The 23298-nt window shown below is 40.2% G+C and overlaps 3 protein-coding genes across 4 annotated transcripts; 2 read left to right on the top strand and 1 right to left on the bottom strand.

Moving 5' to 3' along the window:
• The first annotated feature begins 1345 nt into the window (after positions 1-1345).
• LOC139333817 (neuronal pentraxin-2) lies at positions 1346-5337 on the top strand. Of its 2 annotated transcripts, none has more exons than XM_070966482.1 (5): positions 1346-2192; positions 3165-3654; positions 3775-4028; positions 4514-4693; positions 5087-5337. In XM_070966482.1, the coding sequence occupies exons 1-5, from the start codon at positions 1497-1499 to the stop codon at positions 5294-5296; spliced, it is 1830 nt and encodes a 609-aa protein (XP_070822583.1). In that variant the 5' UTR covers positions 1346-1496; the 3' UTR covers positions 5297-5337. The 2 variants fall into 2 exon arrangements, with proteins under 2 accessions (XP_070822583.1, XP_070822582.1); XM_070966481.1 differs by having other exon boundaries at positions 3162-3654.
• A 1402-nt stretch (positions 5338-6739) lies between these two features.
• Positions 6740-10599, bottom strand: LOC139333923 (myelin-associated glycoprotein-like). The gene is made up of 11 exons (XM_070966627.1): positions 10527-10599; positions 10006-10401; positions 9614-9910; positions 9400-9499; positions 9198-9233; positions 9082-9114; positions 8932-8968; positions 8269-8300; positions 8112-8183; positions 7963-7990; positions 6740-7873 (listed from the first exon to the last, which is right to left on the bottom strand). Exons 1-11 carry the CDS (start codon positions 10570-10572, stop codon positions 7811-7813), a joined length of 1140 nt encoding a protein of 379 aa, XP_070822728.1. The 5' UTR covers positions 10573-10599; the 3' UTR covers positions 6740-7810.
• A 4869-nt stretch (positions 10600-15468) lies between these two features.
• On the top strand, positions 15469-17019 carry LOC139333743 (sialic acid-binding Ig-like lectin 12). Its single transcript, XM_070966372.1, has 6 exons — positions 15469-15548; positions 15677-16072; positions 16168-16464; positions 16579-16678; positions 16824-16859; positions 16983-17019. The coding sequence occupies exons 1-6, from the start codon at positions 15503-15505 to the stop codon at positions 17017-17019; spliced, it is 912 nt and encodes a 303-aa protein (XP_070822473.1). The 5' UTR covers positions 15469-15502.
• Positions 17020-23298: the final 6279 nt, after the last annotated feature.

Genomic DNA, 23298 nt, shown 5'->3' with positions numbered 1-23298 from the left:
ACTTAGGGCTAAACTGTGGAGATTGGGTGTGACACGGTTCTGTACCTCGACCATCTGTCTCTCCTCTAAGCCTCGTAAATCACGACAGGTACAGCAGAGACAGAACATGCTTTACTTCAAACATTTCCACCCCTTTATAATGACAAGAACATTATTCCAAAGATGAATCTCAATCAAAAATTCTCACTTTCTGCAGCTCATTAAACCTTTTTTGCATTAGCTTTTGAGGAGACTTCTATGAAAGCAGACACAATGTTTGTAAAGCAACACACTACATTTGTATGTATTCTTTCACTCTGTTACATTATTGATATAAAGTACGTTGAATCATGTATGAACTATGAACACACACACACACACACACACACACACACACACACACGTCGGAGAAGCTGGTCACAGTGAGCACAGTGAGCAACAGGTGGTCAGCGCGGTTTAGCTGCCACATCACGTGTGTGCCATTTCAAAATGTCGACCCTGTATAATGAAGGACATGTTAGTGCTCAGAGAGGTCAGCAAGCCTTTACGAAATTGACTCAGAGAACAAAATACGCAAGAACGGGGACTTGGTGAAATGTTTAGGGATCATTTTGGGATCCAGAGTACGTTTCCATAAATATTTGGAAATGTTATCTGTGCTTTTCTTCACTACAAGTTCCCTACATATAATCATCTTCAAAGTTTAAGACTTAAATAACTATTAAATTCAGCTTCCAGGAAGTCAGAACCATCATAGTAACTCACACTAAAGGTACCAACTAAACTCTGGTTGCCTGGTCCGGTCAGGATGCCACACCTCTGATCTGGACTAATCCTTGTCTGGACAGGCTCTGGTTGTTTTGGCACATGCCTCTGCCCTATAAGGTTACTGGTCAAACAAACTACAGCTAACTGGGGCTGCATACGTCACACTGAGGCATTCTTCCACCGTCACATCCTGCTGAGAACTGAGGACCTTTATATTTGTCGGCGCGGACTGACCGTGTGTCTTCTTGCTGTCCTTTTTGTTCAAGGGAATGGACTCTAACTAGAACGGCAACTCATGTCCGAACTCAAATACAGGCTACTGGTACAATCAGTATAATTGGGAATAGAGCTGAATCAGCACTTCTCTGGCAGAGCTGAAACAAAAAGCTGAATTCCCTTTTTGTGCAGGTGACGGTATTACTGTGTCCACCCTCTGGGAATGCTATTAAAAGACCTTTATCTACAATCTAATGTTTTGTTTTACAGATTTATTCCATTCTTCACAAACAGAGAGGCAGAGAGACAAGGCATCATCCAGAAAAAACTTAATTCCCTCACATGACAAGAAGATTTTGAAGACAAACTGTGATTTCTATTAGTTCGTCACAGATGAGTGGACACTTTGTGGATGTTATTGTGCTCCCTGATGTCCTCTTTACAACAAAGAAGTCAACACAACCTTTGCTTCAACTGGCATCACACATTTTGAAGTGAAGCCAAGCTCCTTAGTCTTACTGGCTGAACTGTAGATGGAGATCATGAGGAACTCTCAGTCTCTACACCTCTTTCTTGTTGCCGTTGTGGTCTCTTTACTTTCACCCCTCCCTTGCTCTGCATCTGCCAGTTCAGGGCCTGTCTATGACTACGGAGCCCACCCACGCTTTGTTTGTACCCCTATTCCCATGGATGCAGACCCCGCCTGCTTCCATGGATCAGGTCCAGCCATAGGGGCAGCAGGGCCCAGCGGACCGAGCCATCAAAGTGCACCTCCTGCTGGCTGGTGGGGGGCGAGTGAAGAGGCCAAAGCCACCATCCTCCACCTCAGGGAGAGCCTTGTCCAACAGAAAGAGACCATCCTGGACCAGAGGGAGACCATCAGAGAGCTGACAGCCAAGCTCACCCTGTGTGAGGGCCTCGGACGGGGCGCGGCACCTCATGACGAGCATCACGGCACAGCCTCGCACTCCCATCACGCAGGGGTGGCCGGTCATCACACATACATTGACAACGGGTACTATAGCAACCAGCAGGGTCGCCATGGAAACAGCAACCTCATACCGGACTCACCTCACTACCCCTCGGCAGGGGGGCAACGATCTGATGGAGGCCACAGCAACAACAACCAGGGGAAGGATAAACATGTGACACCAGGGGACATCACATCATCACCAGAGCAGATGGAGAGGATGCTGCAGGCGCTGAAGGAGAGGCTGGACAACCTGCAGGTGAGCAGCAAGAGGAGGAAACTTTTTCAACAAATTGTTCATAAAGATGACTATAGAGTGAAACTATAGAGAGGGAGAAGAGAGTTAAAAGTAAACACAGATGAGGAATAAAAAAAAAAAGAGTTGGACGTAGAGGGAGGCTTGTGATGTGCAGCATGCCCATATATGGCTTTTCCTTGTTGGGACCAATTAATGCTGTCGTCACTGGATCGTTTGTAGAATAATCAAGTCCCAAAGCAGTGCACTAAGTACTTTGGACAAAGGAACAATGAATTACTTAATTGCATAAAGCCACTCACTGCATTAGAGAGTGTCACTCTGATGTCCCTCAGTGGGCACCTCAGAGCAACAGGAGGCTCAGAGGTGGGCGTCCCTGATGTAAGACAAAGCACATCTTGTGCGTATGCTTACTGTGGATCTGGACTGGGCACGTTTAAGTTTTGGAAGAAATTCAGGTGTTTTGTGATGCTGTTTGCTCCATAGTTAAACACTGTTTATACTCTCTTGGCCCATTTATCTGTGCTTCTCTGCTGTCTCTCCTCCTCGGATCATGATCACAGACAGATGTCGGGAGTGTGTAGAGGGATGGGGGGTGGGGGGTGGGGTGGCACGGGTCTAACATCAGCAGTAATTATCGTGATCTCCCTTGACAGACTGGTAATCAGGGCACGCACCAGGACAAAGCCTGGATTATCTGAGTGGAAGAGAGGCAGCGGCAGATACAGGAAAACATATAGACAAACAGCATACCTGACCATTGCATTTGACACTACAAGCGCCCTCTTAGGCGTTCAGTTGACAGATCAGCAGATGCTCACATGATTCCTTGAGGCCAGTTTGTGTTCATGCCAAAGCGCCACTGATGCTTTTGTTTCCCCTGTTGTAAAGAGGAAGCACAGACAGGGATTAAGAGACAGGAGGAGCTCATTGTGATCAAGACTTCACCTGTGTCTGTTTCACCTCCCTCAGCAGAAGAGGAATACATCTATCACCTATTCCAGCTCTCTGAAGGAGCTGCTTCAGAGGAAGATCAGCGCTCTGGAGCAGCAGCTGCACCATCGCACCGCCGCCCTCAGCAGCCCGGACCATCACGACGACGATGGCAGCCACAGCGATGACAGGGGCCACCATGATGGTGATGATGACCATCACGATTTTTCCTTACACCCAAATGACCACAAGGAGGACCACAGCGACAGCGGTCACAGTGACAGCGGGAACCAAACCGACCATCACGACGACAGCCACAACGACGACCATCATGGTGCAGATGGTGACCATGATGACCACGATGACGGTCACCATGATGATGATGATGATGATGATGATGATGAAGACCATCACAGTAATGAAGCAGACAGTCACAGTTACATTCCACACACGGGATACAGAGCACCGGGGCCACGTGCTGGTTTCCACTCAAATAAACTGGAAACAATGCTCAACCAGCTGCACCTCGCAGGTACACAAGCACTGCAACAACGTTACAACACACATTTAGCACAGCCCAGTTTCTATCTGAAGCAACATTTGGTATAAGAGTGTTAAAAATAGTGTGATACCATTTTTCCTCCAAAAACAGGTTCCAGCAGGAAGAAATCCAAGAATCCTGATGCCTTCCAGATCAGCTTCCCCATGAGAACCAACTACATGTACGGGCGGGTGAAGAGGACGCTGCTGCAGGAGATCTTCGCTCTGACTTTGTGTCTTTGGATCAAGGCGGGCGTAGGGCCTGGTGTGGGGACACCCTTTTCCTACTCGGCACCTGGACAGGCTAACGAACTGGTCCTCATCGAGTGGGGGAACAATCCTATGGAGCTGCTGATCAATGACAAGGTGTGGTAACAGTGTTGAAGGCCCTGAAAACTCATTCTCTCAATCTTTCTTCACCTGTGAGCTTCAGAATTTAAAGTGTGTTTTAGAGGTTCATAGTTAAATAAGCAGCAGATCCCACAGTGATGATCTTTGCCTTGTTTTCAACTAATAACTAATTCCACACAATAACTAAACAACTAATTCCAAAAAAGGTAGGATGCTGAATAAAACAGGTAAACAGGTTCATTGGTAACAGGTGATGAGAGGAGCATCCTCGAAAGGCTCAGTTGTTCACAAGCAAGGATGGAGCGAGGTTCACCACTTTGTGAACACATGATTGGATAAAGGATTATACTACATGGGCCCAGGAACACTTTACACAGTGTCCCAGCTTTTTTGGAATAAGACTTATAATAACAAACTACGGTCTTGCTTCTGTACTTAATTGTATCATGGCAGTTTGTGTTTATATAAGAATCTCACCATCTTCACTATCACATTCCCAGGCTGTGACGCTCCCCCTGTCCCTGGGTGATGGGAAGTGGCACCACGTCTGTGTGACTTGGTCAACACGGGACGGACAGTGGGAGGCCTACCAGGATGGAGTCCAGAGGGGGTCCGGGATCAATCTTTCCCCCTGGCACCCTATCAAACCTGGAGGGGTCTTCATCCTGGGACAGGAGCAGGTAAGACAGAAGAGATTCATTCTCTGTGAATGCACAACGCAGATGCAGATGAACTTGACAGTCTGAGAAGAAACATGTGAGCAATTTCACAGAATGAATCACTGAATGCAGAAAAGGGAGAGAATTCAATATGCTCAATATTTAAACAAATACCTAACAAGGAGCTCCAAGCTTGAAGAGTGATATGGTCCAGACAGATGCCAATCCAAGCTTTTTTGTGCCATTAAGGGCCTATATTTGTGCGGACATTGAGCATATAAAATTTAATTTGGGAAGCCTTCATCCATTGTTAGCCACATTTTCAGATAACATATGACCCAACCAATGATTGCGTTGTGTTTTATTGTATACATTTTTACATATTTCAAAAAACTGTTGTTCTCTCCTCTTCAGGACACTCTGGGAGGCCGTTTTGATGCCACTCAGTCATTTGTGGGTGACATGTCAGATCTGCACATGTGGTCACACGTCCTGACTGCCAGTGACATCTACAGCCTGGCTTCCTGTGGCAGCCACCTCAGAGGAGATGTCATCGCTTGGTCCGACACAGAGGTGGAGCTTCGTGGAGGCGTCTCCAGATACCCCTTTGACCCCTGTCACTGAAAGGCTGCAACACCAATGAAGAACTCGGACACATCTCACAAAATCCCTTTGACTTTCAGTTATTTTTGAGGATGATCGCTCAGTGGCACCAACTGAGAATCAATGCCTTCCTTTAAACTTAATCAGTGACTTTTTCTTAAATAAGAAAAATAACAGTCTAAGTCTAATCTGTGTTTACAGATGCTGTGTAGGGACTCCAGGGTCTTGGACTTAGGTTTTGGCCTCTACTGTAATCATGAGTTAGTGTTTTAACTTAAACAGACAAGTGCTGTATGTGACATATTGTCATATTGTTAATAAGACTCAATGCTGTAGGGTCTGTGATAAAACTAGCAGACTTTACGTGGGTTCTGTTGTGGTGACGTGACAAACTGTTCGTTGTTAGTTTGAACCATAGTAGTAGAAATGTGCTGAAAAATTTATTTATGATCTGGATGATCCTTTTGTTTTTTTTTCTAAAAAAAAAAAAAAAAAGGTTTCCAGGGGAAATACAGCTAACTTACCAAAGAAAATGTAGAACTAATTTGTGTTATACTTGGTAATTTTGATAATCTATATGTCCTAGATAGATTGATGCTTTGTTTTGGGAGAAATAGTGAAACGGCTGTCAGACAGACTTTAATGTTTTACAGCCTCTGCTGGTTTTACAGTTATTACATGGACTCTTGGTATTATACTTTCATCCAGCAGTGCTGCTTAAAACTTATGGTAAAAGTTTATTAAACATGTTTTTTAAAGACTTTTTACTCCACGATGTATCTGTTTGTTCACTGAACAAATCACTGATTCTTCACTTGTTTCTCCAGTGAATTAGATTTATCTTTTTGAAACAATGTATTTTGTGTAATCAAGTCATTGCACTGTGGCTTTTTAATTTCTTAAATGATCTGGCCTTGACTGTATATTTGTTATTGTACTGTATATACAACACTGAATTTAGGCCGGGTTACATCTTTGACCTCATGTATTGTATGTAAGTTTTTTTTTTTTCTTTCAAATGTCATGACAGTGTGAATAAAAGTGTGAAAGATAAATGTCTTTGGTTTTCATTGTTTGCGAACGTCAATCCAACACCTGATTCACTGGATCGACTCCTGGCTTGGCTGATCATTAGCTGCTTTTTTTGGTCAGCAACTACATTTTGAAGAAGTCATGATGTCACAATAGACATAATAACCTAAATGAACTGTAGGAAAGATTAAAGGTTGTTTTATAAGTGTTTCTTAAAAATCATAATGACTGACCGGCAGAACTGAATGTTTATGAAGAAATGTACCACTTTGGCATAAGTCCCTTGGCACACATCATTTTAGAATCTTCCCCCTAAAATGTGGGCGCAGGGTACAATTTACCAACCACAGCAAACTGGTACAGATCCTGCTTATTTAAGAATATTCACTCTTACATAAAAACCAAAATGATTCTTAAAAGACTTCAAATTTACAATAAAATCAATGGTTTTATTGAACTGGGTTCAAGTATATTGCCACTACACCAAAAGCATTTTACATCTAGATAATGTAGATACTGTAAAATAATTTCCCCTGACAGACAAGAAGATCTCATTTACTTTAAATCATGCTTTTTGTTTTTTTTCCTTCCCACAGGTTTTCCATCAAACATCACTGTTAATCATCATCGTTTGGCTAATGAAATATCAAATACAACTGCTCTGTATATGAGTTTATCATTTGGCATAAGCATGTGTAGGCTTTGTCAATTCTCTGAAGACATTGTTTGACATTTTGGCAAATATGACTATTTGCCTTTTTTGACAAAATGAGATGTTGATACTACTCACACGTTCGTGCTAGCAGATGGTTGAAACAGGGGCAACCAGCTAGCCTGGCTCCATCTATTGGTAACAAAATCTACTAAAACCTCTAAAGCTTGCTAATTGACATGATGTTACTTTCGTTATTAATTAGTGAGGTGCTGGTTGGAGGATTTGGTTGCCTTTGTACAGAGCCAGGCTAGCTGTTTCCCTCACTTCCTTTTCTTTACACCAAGCTAAGCTAAGCTGCTGGCTGTCAGCTAACACTCAGCAAGACAGGGAAGTATATTTCCCAAAACTTTCCCTAAACTATCTTTATTCAGTTCTTATCCCTCATTTTCTTCATTCAGCTTCAATCAATATGTTTAAATCATTTCTCATGATAGCATTTTGGTTGTTTCAGGCTCAACAATGGTGACACCATGCTTTAACATATGCAGTGTCTTAACAAAGCTACATATGTATTGCTATGCAGAAGTCATTTTAATGGTAGACATTTAAAAGTAAAGTTTATGAATACCAGTAATATCATATATGCAAAATGCAACTTTTCTCTCAATAATATAATCTAAATAATAATCACTGACAGAATTAAATATATAACATATATTTTGCTTGATCGGAGACATTAACAGAGTCGGCATGCAATCATCAGATGGGCTTGATACATAATGATCATTATAAGCGTAAATAAGTTTGCTGTTTGCTTTTATCACAAACACTCATTGGAAGGTTTTATTTCACAGGTTTCCATAGATGTTGAGGTCCGCAGTGTTTATGTAATCATCTCCATCATCGAGGTCCTGTCAGAGATGAAGGTCATTATTGTCACAGGTTATTGAAGTGCCAGTACATAATTTTTGGGAATAAATCTTGGGCGAATTAATAATACCTCTGTGTTATTACAGGATTTTGGCTGGCTGAGGTCCATTAACAACAACCCCAACAAGACAGAGAAAAAGAACGATGTAAGACATTACTGAACTGCAAAATGTCCATATTCTGTTAAATGGTCACATTTAAGGGAAGTAAGCCAAGTACCTTTTGGGGGAAGGGAAACGAGGCTTAAGGGTTTTCTGGTCAGCACAGGATTTCGACTTCACAGGTTTAGGCCTGTGGATTAAAATTTATGTCACTACAAAGTCTGGAAAATATTAATCAGCTACTTAACTTTAACATCTGTGTTTAACATACTTACAAATCATCCAAATTGAAAGCGTCCCTTTTAGGCTTTCTGTTGTATAAAAAACATACATTGTAATATGAATCATTAACACAGTCCTAGTTTCACTACACAACATTTATTCCAAAGAAGTTGGGACGCCGTGTAAATGGTAAGTTGAGCCTTTCCAGGATGCTCCTTTCATACCCAATCATAATGCTATCACCTGTTACCAGTGAACCTGATTACCTGTGGAATGTTCCAACCAGGTATTTTTGGAGCGTTCTACAACTTTCCTAGTCTTTTGTTGCTCCTGTCCCAACTTGTTTGAAACGTGTTGCTGCATCAGATTCAGAAGAAGCATCTATTTACAAGATTCAATGTAGCTGATGAATTAAAACATCTAATATATTGTCTTTGTGCCTTTTTCACTGAATTGACTTAAATATGTTTGAATTGTAAAAATGACCAAGTGATAAAAATCTGCTCCACCAGACTGAGAAAGAAAAGAAGAAGAGAAACTATGCAAATGCAGTGGGCTAAAGGTCTTAGCATAAACAACAAAAAAGCGTCACACCTCCGCACAGACATGGAAATTACAGTGAGGCAGCCAATACAAAGCTGCAGTAGGGAGAGTACAGAATTAGTCACTATAATTACATTCAGTATTTGGAGAGATAAAGACTCTTATAATGCCACTTTCCTTTGATCAGGTCGTAGGCCATCAGAACGCATCCTGAAAATATCACAGATTAAATTACACATGTGCACAATTGAAAGATAACAGTGTTCATGTCAACTCTCTAGGATGAGAGAGGAAGACGACTCACGAACCACTTTTTTTCTCACCTGTGAGACAGCCTGGACAGCCGGTTCCACATGCTAAAATTTAAAGAACATTACATTATGACAAGGAACTGAATTCATGTGCAATATGAACTAAATCTGCTCTATGACATTTTTACCTGCCGTCCTGTCTTTGGAGCTCTGCAATGCGTCTCCTTGAGCGGACAGAAAACAATGTCATTTTACTGAGGAGCACGTAGTTTGCACAAATGTGTTAAAAATGAAGACATGTGCAAGAATATAGATAATTCTTAGCTCAGCTTTATTACTCAACTGATGTGCTTGGTCTATCATTCAATGTCAATGTACTGTGTGACTCACTTGTACTTTTTCACCATGAAAATGCAGACAACTGTAAAGATCACGGCAGTACCAATCCCCACCACTGCAGGAATGATGATGTGGTTATAGTTTTCTACACCTAAAACAGACAGGATGTATATGAGAGCCATTCTTCTTTTATCTTGCATGAATTTATCTGCATATAAACATGAAAATAGGAAAAATCCTTAAGTGCAGAGTGAAAAGATCTCACGTTTGACGTAGAGCTTCAGAGTTGCGGACGACGTCCTGTGTCCATGAAAAAGCGCTGTGCAGGTGATCTGACTGTGGTCATCCGTCTCCCCAGGAGTGAACGTCAGGATGGACTGTGCCTCCCAGATGCCAAAATGAATTTCTCTCTGGATCTCACTGACATCACCTTTGATGCCCCCACTCCATGTGAGTGTAGGCAGATGGGAGGGGCAGGTATGGGTGACTGAACACATGAGCGTGTGGGGATGATCTTGAACGGCTTCCTTTGGGTTAATCAGTGTTGGTTTTGGGGGTTCAGCTTTAATTGAAAAAAGGCAGAGATAAAGTAAGAGGCAGTCGTAACATAGAAAGTTGATATTGGTTAATGACATTTTGGAAAAGTCTGTCACATACGGAGCATTGTCAGCGTGACACAATCATCAACAAAGGAGAACTTGTCAGCGGCGGATGTGTCAATCCCTGCTAATTCAATCCGGAAACAGAAGGGGCCGTTGTCATGATCTTTAAGTTCAGTGATTTCTAAGGTGCAGTTGTTCTGGCCCAGATGTCCCAACAACCTTGTGCGACCTCGATAGTTTTCCAAAACCTGTGTGCTGTCCTCGAAATAGATGCGTTGATCTCGCTTATCATTGCCAGAAAGATGCCAGATCCCTCTGAGCCTGGAGGACGGCAGCTTTTCTTTAGGATGACTGAATGAACAGGGGACCACGACACAGGATGAAACCAGGGCCTCAAGGTTTTTTACTACAGAGGCCTTCCATTCTTCACTGAACACAGGGCTGCTCAGAGCTGAAAGACAATCATGGAAGTGACAAAGAAAGAAATTACCTCTAGGAGTCTTTTTTGTTGATTTTTGTTTTTGTTATGGTGTATGCAAGAATGAGACTGGAAACAAAGAGGTGACTCATTGTTACCTGCCACGAGCAGACACAATATCACCATCTTTGTTTCTTTGTCCATACTTCTCTGAGGTTTTGTTGGTGTTGCACACTGTGGGATGTTTAAATGAAACAACATAAGAACAGTTGTGAAAGTGGAAATTCTTCAAACAGCGTTAATCTTCACCTCCAAGAACCATCTATTTATCCAGCAGATACTGGCATTGTTAATGTCCACATACAGAATCTACACATCTGAAACAACGCACGATACGTTAGCCATCATTTAAACTGTCTTTATTTACTTCCGTTTATATCACAAATACTGACAATATTCATGTTTTTATTTACAATATATGTATTTTAACAGTTCGAAAGTGAAAATGTTCATCGGGAACTTCCTGTTCTCTCTTTTTTAAGTCCTTTTCTGAGAATTCAGTGATAGAAAGTGTTAAAACATGAGTGGAAATTCTTCAAACAGCACTAATCTTCACCTCCAAGAACTATCCATTTATCCAGCAGATACTGGCATTGTTAATGTCCACATACAGAATATACACATCTGAAACAACACATGATATGTTAGCCAACAAAATTAGAAAAAAAATCCTGTCATACATGACTCGCCTCGATATGTTGTTATACCATAATCATGCATAATGTAGAGTTACCAGAATCTTACCAGATGAAGGAGCTGGCAAAGATATGAAGTCAACTGGCAACTGGAAGAAACTGCAAGCCAAATTAGAAAAGAGTGTATTTTTGTGTCTCTGTGTGGGTGAAGTGAAACCAGATGTATTAGAGTAGGAGTAGATGTAGTTAATGGTGTAGAAATGTGGGAGTGGTCTCTGTGTGCCTGATGTGAGAGTTAGAGATCTCTTCAATACGGTGGCTGATAAGGGCTACAAAAGTCCAAAACATTTAATTTCATATTTTAAAAAAAATGATGTACCACTCATTGATCAACTGTCATTAGATGAATACATTCATAATTCTAATTTGAAACTAATTTATTTTTCCCATTGATATGTCCAACTCAAAATACCTCACAGTTCAAGTGAAGTATTTAATTATTACTGGAAATGACATGTGACATGTGGGTGAAGGATACTTAGATATGGCTTTGTTCCAGATTGAAATGTCCTGAGACAAAACTTTAAATCAAAGCACATGTGTGGTATATTGGTGGGTGTGTTGGTGGCAGAGGCCCCTCCATATCAGGAGGGGTCAGAATGGGAATGATTTATGATTGTACCTCAGTTGCTCCTTGGACCAGCTCAGTTTGTGGTGTACTGTTTGAAATGTGTGCAGTAAAGCTACCACATCAGCCTTTGTTGTTTGCTGGTAATTATTATGTGTTTTTGAATATATGTAAGTGGACCTGCGCCCATGTGGCCCAGGTGAGGATCCCGTCCTCTCTACCTAACTGTTGTCCTCTGCATAGGGCCAGATGAACACCCTTAAGACCTGTGGTGCACATGAAAGTCATCTGTTTGATGTTACTTTGATCTCTTTTTTGTATGATATAGATGGGGTAATAAAGAAATTTAATAAATAAGAGACCCTTCCCTGCTCTTGCAAAAAAAGTAAGACTACCCTCCTCTCAGCAAAAATAAAAACGACAATAGCTCCCCCCCCCTTTTTTTTAATCTCCTTCTAATATTCATACAGCCCCAGCTGATGGCCCCATGACTGTTTGTATAGGTACTTGCTGTGCAGCTGTTGATGTTACTGAGGTTAAACAGTATTAAATATTGTTTCTAGCCAGCATGTGCAATGCAGTTGATGTTGTTACAGTTACTGTGTGTCATCAGCAGAGACATAATAAGGAAGGACAGAGCTTGTCAAAGCTTTGAATACTCTTGGAATTTCCCTAATTTTATTAAGCAGCTTCAGTAAGTCACTAACAGGGACGTTTAAATGATTTGAGGACATTGGGGGACCTTTGTTTGGATGGTCCAGGACATACTCACACAGAATAAACAGGCTTTATTTTGATGCTTTTTTGTGCACTCTGCCACTCTATTGTCATTCAAGGTACATGTCTTAATCACTGAAATTTTTACATTTGAACCTAGTCAGTGCACGTTGTTTTTGACTGACATTTTGGGCAGAAGTAACAGAAATTGCTGGCTGTAAGTGATAAATGTCAGTTGGCTATTGTGAATATTGAATGGTAGACAGTGATACAGGCCAGCTGATAGTCACAACAACTATGCTTCAAATAAAATGTTAGTAAAGTTTATCAAATCAATTGATATTTTTTTTTCTCCATTTTTAACTTCAAATACATTTAACCACTTACACTTTTAATCTATAAACATTTTCAACGTTTCAGTTTTATTCAGTTACTGTTTGTTACTTCCTCTCTTAAGGGGATTTTTTTTTCCTTCAATAATAAATGCCAATTTTGAGTTGTGAACGATGAATATCACATGTTCACAGTTACAGCAGCCAACATTTTCTGCATATTATAAAACAAAAACAAGATTTTTTCAAAGATTGTTAGTCCACACCTAAACCCTTGGGAAAAGTGAAAAGCACATATAAACCAAGGGAGAAGTCAGGTCTCTCATCCACCACCACACACAAAACCAAAACCAAACCAAAGTAAAAGAGGAACTTGTCTACTTTTGCCTCCAGTGCTCTCTGTTAACAGTTCATGTCTTAATGAGCTACACCCCAGCCAGACACTCCAGACGCAAACAGCTGTGATCATCCGCAAAGTCAGGTAAGATTCTGAAATAACTAATATAAATATAAATGATACTTCAAACACTCAGTACATTTGTTTTGCATATTTTATTTTGGGAGTTTGCTGGGCAGTTCTGGATTTTTTTGGTTTGATAATGGCTCTATGACGGTATATGTTGCAAAGTGAGGTGCAGAGGACAAAAACATCATGCAGGCAGGGAGTTATGCTGAAAAATTTAGGCAGACTTTGCCAAATTGATAGGTCAAAATTGCTGACCTATCAGATCAGCACTGCAGGAAAGAGGGTTGACAAGGTTAACCACAAATACACAATATCTTTCTTAGCTTGCTCATATAACAAAGCCTCATTTCCATGTGTTATCATAAATACCATCCATTCAAAATAACCAATCATTTAAATATCACACGGTATTCGCCTTAATTAACCGTCATTTCATCACTCATCTTTTGACCAATCAAAGCTGAGAATCTGCCTGCTCCTACAGCACAGGGCTATTGTTCAGGCGTGCTTCCTCTTTGAATACGAGCACAAGATGGCCTCCACAAGGACTCACACTCTGACAGGTTAAAACTTTGATTACCACATGAGATTAATAGATTCTTAAGAAACGTGCTTCAAATGCTGAGTACAATTATACAACGTTTGTATTTCTCAATTAATTTATTGAACTAAAATTTAATAAAGAAAACAAAGAAATTGTGTGAGAGTATCTGTTCACCTTACTTAGCAAAAATAGGGTTTAACAAATAGTTTAACAAACAGCATTCCCAAAAAGTTGGGATGCTGTGTAAAACATAAGGCAAAAGAAACAGATTGTGATGATTTGCAAAACATTAAAACACCATATTTAACTGAAAATAGCACAAAGACAACATCAAATGTTGAAACTGACAAATTGTTTTTCTGAAAATGTTGTCCTCACTTAGAATTTGATGCCAGTAACACTTTTGAAAAATGTTGGGTCAGTGACAACGAAAGACAAATCGTAATATGCTAACAGAAAACAGCTGGTGGAACATCTCACAGTTAATTAGGTGAACTGGCAACAGGTGAGTAACATGACTGGGTCTAAAAAGAGTATCCCAGAGAGGCTTTCTGAAGTAAACATGAGGAGAGGTGCAACAATTTTAAGAATAATGTTTCTCAGTGTAAAATTGTAGAGGAAGAATGTGGGGGTTTCCTTGCCTACAGTCCATAAAATCATCATAGAACCTGAATCTTGTGTTAATTAAATTCCTTTCATGTTTTAATACTTCCTGTCACTGAATTCTCAGAAAAGGACTTAAAAAAGAGAGTGCAGAAAATTCACATAATCATATGATGAATATTGCTGCTTTCGAATAGTTAAAATACATATATTGTAAATGAAAACATGAATATTAATATTTGTGATATAGATGGAAATAAATAATGACAGTTTGATTCCTGATTGGTCATTCAAGGTATTTTGAGTTGGACATACCATGGGGAAAAATGAATTAATTTCAAATCAGTATTATGAATGTATTCATCTAATGAAACAGTTGATCAATGAGTGGTACATCATTTTTTTTTTTTTATTCATACGAAATGAAATGTTTTGGACTTTTGTAGCCCTTATCAGCCACCGTACTGAAGAGATCTTTTACTCTCACATCAGGCACACAGAGACCACTCCCACATTTCTACACCATTAACTTTACTGCTACTCTAGTAAATTTGGTTTCACTTCACCTATGCAGAGACACAAAAATACACGCTTTTCTAATTTGGCTTGCAGTTTCTTCCAGTTGCCAGTTGACTTCATATCTTTGTCAGCTCCTTCATCTGGTAAGATTCTGGTAACTCTACATTATGCATGATTATGGTATAACAACAACATATCCAATGAAAGTTTGTTTGCTATGTTTTCTGTGAAGATTTAATTAGAAAGTATAACAATAATGCTGATCTCAGGAATAAAGCAGATTTACACTGTTATTTGTCATCGTCATTTGTCTGATTGATAAGATTTATTTCTTCAAAGTGTGTGTGGCTTTGTTAAAATTGTCATGGGACTGAATAGACAACTGAGTGCAGGCGAGTCATGTATGACAGGATTTTTTTTCTAATTTTGTTGGCTGACATATAATGCGTAGTTTCAGATGTGTAGATTCTGTATGTGGACATTAACAATGCCAGTATCTGCTGGATAAATAGATGGTTCTTGGAGGTGAAGATTAACGCTGTTTGAAGAATTTCCACTTTCACAACTGTTCTTATGTTGTTTCATTTAAACATCCCACAGTGTGCAACACCAACAAAACCTCAGAGAAGTATGGACAAAGAAACAAAGATGATGATATTGTGTCTGCTCGTGGCAGGTAACACTGAGTCACCTCTTTGTTTCCAGTCTCATTCTTGCATACACCATAACAAAAAAAAAAAAAAATCAACGAAAAGACTCCTAGAGGTAATTTCTTTCTTTGTCACTGCCATGATTGTCTTTCAGCTCTGAGCAGCCCTGTGTTCAGTGAAGAATGGAAGGCCTCTGTAATAAAAAACCTTGAGGCCCTGGTTTCATCCTGTGTCGTGGTCCCCTGTTCATTCAGTCATCCTAAAGAAAAGCTGCCGTCCTCCAGGCTCAGAGGGATCTGGCATCTTTCTGGCATCGACAGGCGAGATCAACGCATCTATTATGAGGACAGCACACAGGTTTTGGAAAACTTTCGAGGTCGCACAAGGTTGTTGGGACATCTGGGCCAGAACAACTGTACCTTAGAAATCACTGAACTTAAAGATCATGACAACGGCCCCTTCTGTTTCCGGATTGAATTAGCAGGGATTGACACATCCGCCGCTGACAAGTTCTCCTTTGTTGAAAGTTGTGTCACGCTGACAATGCTCCGTATGTGACAGATGTTTCCAAAATTTCATAAATCAGTGTCAACTTTCTATGTTACGACTGCCTCTTACTTTATCTCTGCCTTTTTTCAATTAAAGCTGAACCCCCAAAACCAACACTGATTAACCCAAAGGAAGCCGTTCAAGATCATCCCCACACGCTCACGTGTTCAGTCGTCCATACCTGCCCCTCCCATCCGCCTACACTCACATGGAGTGGGGGCATCAAAGGTGATGTCAGTGAGATTCAGAGAAAAATTAATTTTGGCTACTGGGAGGCACAGTCCATCCTGACGTTCACTCCTGGGGAGACGGATGACCACAGTCAGATCACCTGCACAGCGCTTTTTCATGGACACAGGACGTCCTCCGCAACTCTGACGCTCTACGTCAAACGTGAGATCTTTTCACTCTGTACTTAAGGATAGCTGTTATTGTGAAGTTTTTGTTCTGATATATTCATGCAATATAAAAGAAGAATGGCTCTCATACACATCCTGTCTGTTTTAGGTGTAGAAAACTATAACCACATCATCATTCCTGCAGTGGTGGGGATTGGTACTGCTGTGATCTTTACAGCGTTCTGCATTTTCATGGTGAAAAAGTACAAGTGAGTTCATTGCAGACTTACTTTCCAAAGAACATAACAAAGAGGGGCTGTATTTCCTCTCATTGTGTCTCATTTTTAAGTTTGTTCTGTGCTCTTTAATGGAAAAAAATATAAAAAAAATACATTTTTGTTTTGTCTGGTTAAGGAACCGCATTGCAGAGCTCCAAAGTCAAGACAACATGTAAATATAAACAATATTTTGGATCAAATTCAGCCTGTAGTGCTCCACTGATATGCATTTTCAATTCTTTCAGCTTTGTGAGATTGTGATTCATGTATGTATTTATTCATTGGTCACATTTAGTGTGTGGAACCGGCTTTCCAGACTCACTCGCAGGTAAGAAAAAAATTGTGATTTTTGGAGTTGGGGAGCAGAAGATACAAAAATGTCTGGAATCTGAGAGTAAAGGGAGGTTTTAAGGGTTACATTTTGAAATGACAATAAATATCTGAAATTACTGACAGCCATTCTGATTAAAGACAACAGTTTTATAGATATTATAATTCAGTGACTGGTCCTGTCCTGTTTCCACTGGACTTTCACACACCAATGCATCACTGGCTGCACAGTCAGTTCAGATATCTCCGCAGGCGTGACAAGTTTATTTTTGTTTCTGTGTGTGATATTATCTGTGTTCATATTTACATACAATATTCTTATTCTCTGAAATCTTATTTTCTGTTCTCCTTTTCTATGGTCTAATCAGAAGAAGAACCTGAAGGTGAGAAGAGACAAAAAAACAAAACACAGTTTTGTAGAAAGAAAACCACAAAAAAAAAAAATTTAAAAAATTCATATATATATTATATATACATTACCCACTGACCCCCTCTCCCAGTCGTGTAGGAGAATGAAGGGTGGTTGCTAATAACACTCACAAAAAGAAGTGCCAGTGTTTTGTTTGTCCATTCTGGGCTACTGTAGAAGCATGGCTGTCTACCACCGTAGATATGAAGAGCTCATTCTGAGACAACAAAAACATGATTGCCATTTTCAGGCAATTAAACACTAATGAAAACATAATTTGGAATATTTACTCCATGTCTACCAGTTGATTCCACTAAATCCTACAAACTGGACCTTTAAAGTTGCATGTATATTTATTTTTGGTCACAAAGGGGAAGGAGACGTCCCAAAACAATCTTGTTCACTGACACTTTCTCCAGATGTAGATCACATGTTAAGTGTGAATGGGGTGCAATTCTTCGCTTACTCCTGAGAAAAATTTGATTGTCTTTGATGGATAAATATTTGACCTTCTTGGGCTCTACTCCAAACTAATTGGATCAAATGTGTTTCCTTCTTTTAGATAATTGAATGAGGCCAGAAGACATCGACTGTCTGCGGCTGCCTGCCACAGTGTCTGTTTTCATGCTAACGCTGTGGGGACACCAAAGTTGGAAAGCTTCAAATTCTGCATGTGTTTTTAAAGTTTCACTGTAAAAGTACAGTTTCTTAGTGAAGTTGGGTCAAGGGGCAAATCATTTGCTGGAAGCTTGAATCTGTGAAGGCAAGGAAAACCCCCAAAAAATAGGCAAAAAAGAGAAATGACATTACCTTAACGACATCTTAAAAAATAGATCACAAAAAACAGAAACTTTTGCCGCCAATACCTAAATGCTTTAGCAGCCAAGTTTCCTGAAACGTAGCATCATGTACCATGATCTGATTTAGAAGTCAGTGCAGATGTGGCTGCTTATGTTCCTTCACATTTACCTTGATTTGCTTTGTCAGCACACAACTTTAGTTCATGAGGCGAAAATACACTTTTTACATGCTACAGATGTGTCAGGAATGTTTTTCTTTTTATATTAAATTTTGGCTTGTGCTCAGTTTGTTGTGTGTTGTTGTCTGTATAATATTTTAGATATTTGACATTTGCTTTTTGTTCAGCTTCTTTTCACTGGAGCAAAATCTGGAGTTCGTGTCAGAAAAACCTTTTTTTGGATGATGAGCTGTTAACAGTTTCTCAGTGCTCATGTCGGCCAGATGGTGGCACTTCAAGGCTATAAAAGAGCAGCTGAAGTCATTGAAGGGTGGGTGTGAGAATGAACTGAATTCTGTGATGGAACATCACTGTTGCTTGTCCATATTTAAGTGAAAGTTTCCACAACAGTCACTTATCTTTGTCAGCTTGGTCACAATGACACAAACTGCAACAAACAAAGAGATTTCTCCAGAAAAATCACACTTTCAGTCACCAGCGACATCACATTTTATTTCGGAGACATCTCTAAGTCATAAAATTAGTGATTTTCTTCATAAACAAGGTTAAATTTGAAAGTTCAAGAGGTGAGATTAGTCAGAATAGGCTACAAGGAGTGGCGTAACAGAACAGATTAAAACATATAAGTGACAGTGGAAATTATAGAGGGGGGTGATGGGCTGCTTTCAGGGGCGGGGCTTGCGGACAGGCAAGGCAGGCAGTTGCTTGGAGCCCTCGGCCACTAGGGGGGCCCCGGCCACTTATTTACAACGATTACTGATAGGCCTGGGCTTTCAGAGACCTCTGTTGGTCCCTGGACCTCACTTTGAGAACCACTAATCTATTTTTTCAGTATTCATCTGAAATTTCCCAGAAATTGCGCATTTATATGTGCAAAAAAAAAAATTTTTGCAGCGTGCATGGGTGGGGTGGTGTTGTGTTGCTGAATAAGACAACTCTGTATGTCTTCACTTTATTTTTAAAAAATCAAATGGCGTAGCCGCTACACGATGGTTGCAGACAGGCGGGCATTTCTTCTTCGCTTTCCTAATTGCTCGCTGTCCTCCCGTGTTTACTCATTTTCTACAACACCTGTACTCACACTACCACCTAGTGTTCACACTGAAACATTGAAACATCACGTCCCCCTTAATAAGCAAACATGTATCGAACTATATAGTGTATTTCAACTCTTCAAATTAAACAATTTTCTTACTGTTTCCTTAATACTCATACAGTATGTGTTTATAATAAACAACATAAAATTACCCTTATTCTGTTTTTAGAAAGCTCAATTAACTTTTATGTTCACCTGAGTGACTTCTCAGTAGTTAATTACTCTTGGGAGGCATTTTACACAAAAATAAAAGAACACTGTTTTAGTGAATTCAACTCCTGCAAAATGAACATAAGAGTTAACATTTCCTTGCTGCTTTGTACTCATTTAGAACAGAATATCCTTGGGATTTTCCTTTCTTCTTTCATGCAAGACATTATGACATTATTTAACAACAAAGTCTTTAGTCCACTCAGGCATTCTTCTGAGCCTGACTGGTCTGGCATGTGGTGTGTGTTGTGTTGGTTGTGGTACAGCCGGTACAGCTGGTGTAGCTTCAAAGTCCAGAGGTAACAGTTCATTGTCACTTTATTCTGGCTGTTTTGATGTCATCTTCTTCTGGGGTCTCCTGACCCTGCGTTGGTGGCATGCCAATGCCACTTCTCCCCTCTGTGTCTTCTTGCGCCCTCGATGATAAAAGTCCATCGCCATCCTCTCTGAAATTCAGTTGGTTTGAAGAACAGCTATCATCTTGCTGCTCAGCTGGAAACCACAGTTGGACTATGCTAGTTGTGATGATCAACCACATTATGAAAACTGCAATCAGGATTTTCCACCAAGAACCCTTTTCAGCTTCCTGCCGATTGGGTTGTTTCTTTTCTATCCAATGCATCACTGGGGAAAGGTTTGCACTGGGATGCGTAAATCCACGTGTCTCTCTCAGCTATCTGGACAGTAGTTGGAGTGGTCAGCAGCACCTGATATGGTCCTATCCACCGGGCTTGATGCCAGTGTTTTCTTCTGAGATCCTTCACCAGCACCCAGGCTTCAGGTTGGATGTTATGGAGCTGTACCGCTGTAGGCTCAGGAGGGGCAGCTTTCATCTTAGGAAAGATAAGCTTCAAGACATGGTTAAGTGCACAACAGTATCTTAACATGTCATCATCCATTCTTGTCAGTGTTAATCTATTTTGCGAAAAAGGGGTGTTGGCCATTCACATAGGACGGCAAGTAAGTATCTCATAAAGAGAGAGTCCAGTTGTCTTATGTTGGCGGTCTCTCATGAACATGAATGCAAGCAGTAAAACTTTAAGCCATGAAAGATTAGTTTCTGCCATTAACTTTGTCAGGTTTATTTTCAAAGTCTGGTTAGCCCTTTCCACTGTCTCTCTACTAGCTGGGTAGTAGGCACAATGGGTTTTCAGATTTATTCGGAGGCTATCTGAAAGGCTCTGAATTACATTGTTAACAAAATGAGATCCATTGTCACTAGTTAAGTTGGATGGAAGTCCCCATCTTGGGATTACTTCTCTCAACAATGCTTTTGCAACTGAGACAACTGTGGCGTGTTTACATGGGAAACACTCTATCCATTTTGAAAACATGTCAACAATCACTACATTTACATGCAGACAATATTCGGGTTATGGTCAATATTCCGGTTTCTGAAACATTCGGAATAAGCTGTTTACATGCGTGAGCAATCAGGGATAATCAATTGGGATATCCCGATCAAAACAGTGACGCACAGACAACGTGTCGATGCACGGAGAATGTCATGACACAATACGCGTCATTTCAGCTTCTTCTTCCTGTATCCAGAAACAACAACAACAACAGCAGCACAGCGGATAATGAACAGCCTGGGGCCGGTAGCAGTCGCCTTCGTTTGCGCCTTGGTGCTGGTACTGACCCACCACCAGTACTTGACACTATTCTGTCTCACTTTCCTCATTAATGAAGGCGAGAACGTGAAGAAATAGGAAATGGAGCCGGAGCTGTGCCATCCATATTAGGGGTGGGTATTGCCAAAGACCTCACAATACAATACGCATCAGGATTCTTGAGTCACGATATGATATGATATTGTGATATCCAAATTTTGCGATATATTGCGATATTCTACATAGTTCACTGAAAAATGAAAAAGGCATTTTGCATCTTAAAATCCGAGTTGTATGTACATCATATGATAGTGATAATTCATTGGACAAACCAATATAATTCACATTATCCATTTTATTGTAACTATACAAGTCCAAGTTACAACATATTTGCATGAACAACATGAGCTGAGCTAATATGTCGGGGTGGTGTCATGCTAAATGAGTTTGCAAGTTTGTTGTGTTACCCGAATATCTGATGGGAGCGAAACAGTGTTTGCAAAGAGCATACTCTTTGTCCAGCTCACTGTGGGTTTCTCCTTTTCTTTGGAATCCAAAGTACCTCCAAACATCTGCCTTAAAGTTCAAGGGTGTCTCTAGTTTAACGTTACCAGCCATGCTTGCTTGTTTTTTTCTGGCTCCACTTCCTCACTGCAACCGCCAGGGGAAAAAAAGAGTAGAAGAAGAAGAGTGCATTGCAGTGAGGTAGCAGTACAGAGTACAGTCGTACTGGACTTACAACCCGTTTGAAATATGATTTATTAATTGAAAAAATATCGATATTCAAATTTTGAATATCGATATTGAAATGGAAGACAAAGTATCACGATATATTGCCATATCAATATTTTTGCCCACCCCTAATCCATATCCATGCCGCCTGCACTCAAAAGACAAAGATTCCTTGTGAATAGAACATGCGCAGAACACAAATTAATGTTCCGTTCGATGGGGATTTTCCGTTATGACCAAATATTCGGGTTAGAAAAGGAGTAACCCGGGGGTCATATTTGGGTTTTTAAAAAACGGAATATGAGCATATTCCGGTTTTTTACCCTAAGCGTTACTGGTGTTTACATGGCCATGCGCAACCGGGTTATTGCTGATATTCCGGTTATGAAAGGGTTACTTGACTGCATGTAAACGTAATAAATGACCAGGCAAAATTTGTAACCCCTATATGAAGTAAGTTTAATGAAGTCCATCATTAAATGTTCAAAAGGACCCTCTGGTTTAGGATGGGCTGGGATTGTCCTTCAATAATAAATGCCAATTTTGAGTTGTGAATGATGAATACCACATGTTCACAGTTACAGCAGCCAACACTTTCTGCATATTATAAAACAAAAACAAGATTTTTTCAAAGATTGTTAGTCCACACCTAAAGCCTTGGGAAAAGTGAAAAGCACATATAAACCAAGGGAGAAGTCAGGTCTCTCATCCACCACCACACACAAAACCAAAACCAAAACCAAAACCAAACCAAAGTAAAAGAGGAACTTGTCTACTTTTGCCTCCAATGCTCTCTGTTAACAGTTCATGTCTTAATGAGCTAAACTCCAGCCAGACACTCCAGACGCAAACAGCTGTGATCAGCCGCAAAATCAGGTAAGATTCTGAAATAACTAATATAAATATAAATGATACTTTAAACACTCAGTACATTTGTTTTGAACATTTTATTGTGAGAGTTTTGCTGGGCAGTTCTGGATTTTTTGGTTTAATAGTGGATAGTGACCCCATTTCCCAAAAAGCTGGGATGCTGTGTAAAACATTAGGCAAAAGAAACAGATTGTGATGATTTGCAAAACATTAAAACACCATATTTAACTGAAAATAGCACAAAGACAACATCAAATGCTGAAACTGACAAATTTCATTGTTTTCTGAAAATGTTGTCCTCACTTAGAATTTGATGCCAGTAACACTTTTCAAAATGTTGGGTCAGTGACAACGAAAGACAAATTGTAATAT

This window comes from Chaetodon trifascialis, chromosome 7, assembly GCF_039877785.1.
Source record: "Chaetodon trifascialis isolate fChaTrf1 chromosome 7, fChaTrf1.hap1, whole genome shotgun sequence".
NCBI classification, from domain to species: Eukaryota; Metazoa; Chordata; class Actinopteri; order Chaetodontiformes; family Chaetodontidae; genus Chaetodon; species Chaetodon trifascialis.
Note: the sequence above shows the minus strand (reverse complement) of the source record. Positions and strands in the feature narration are given on the sequence as shown.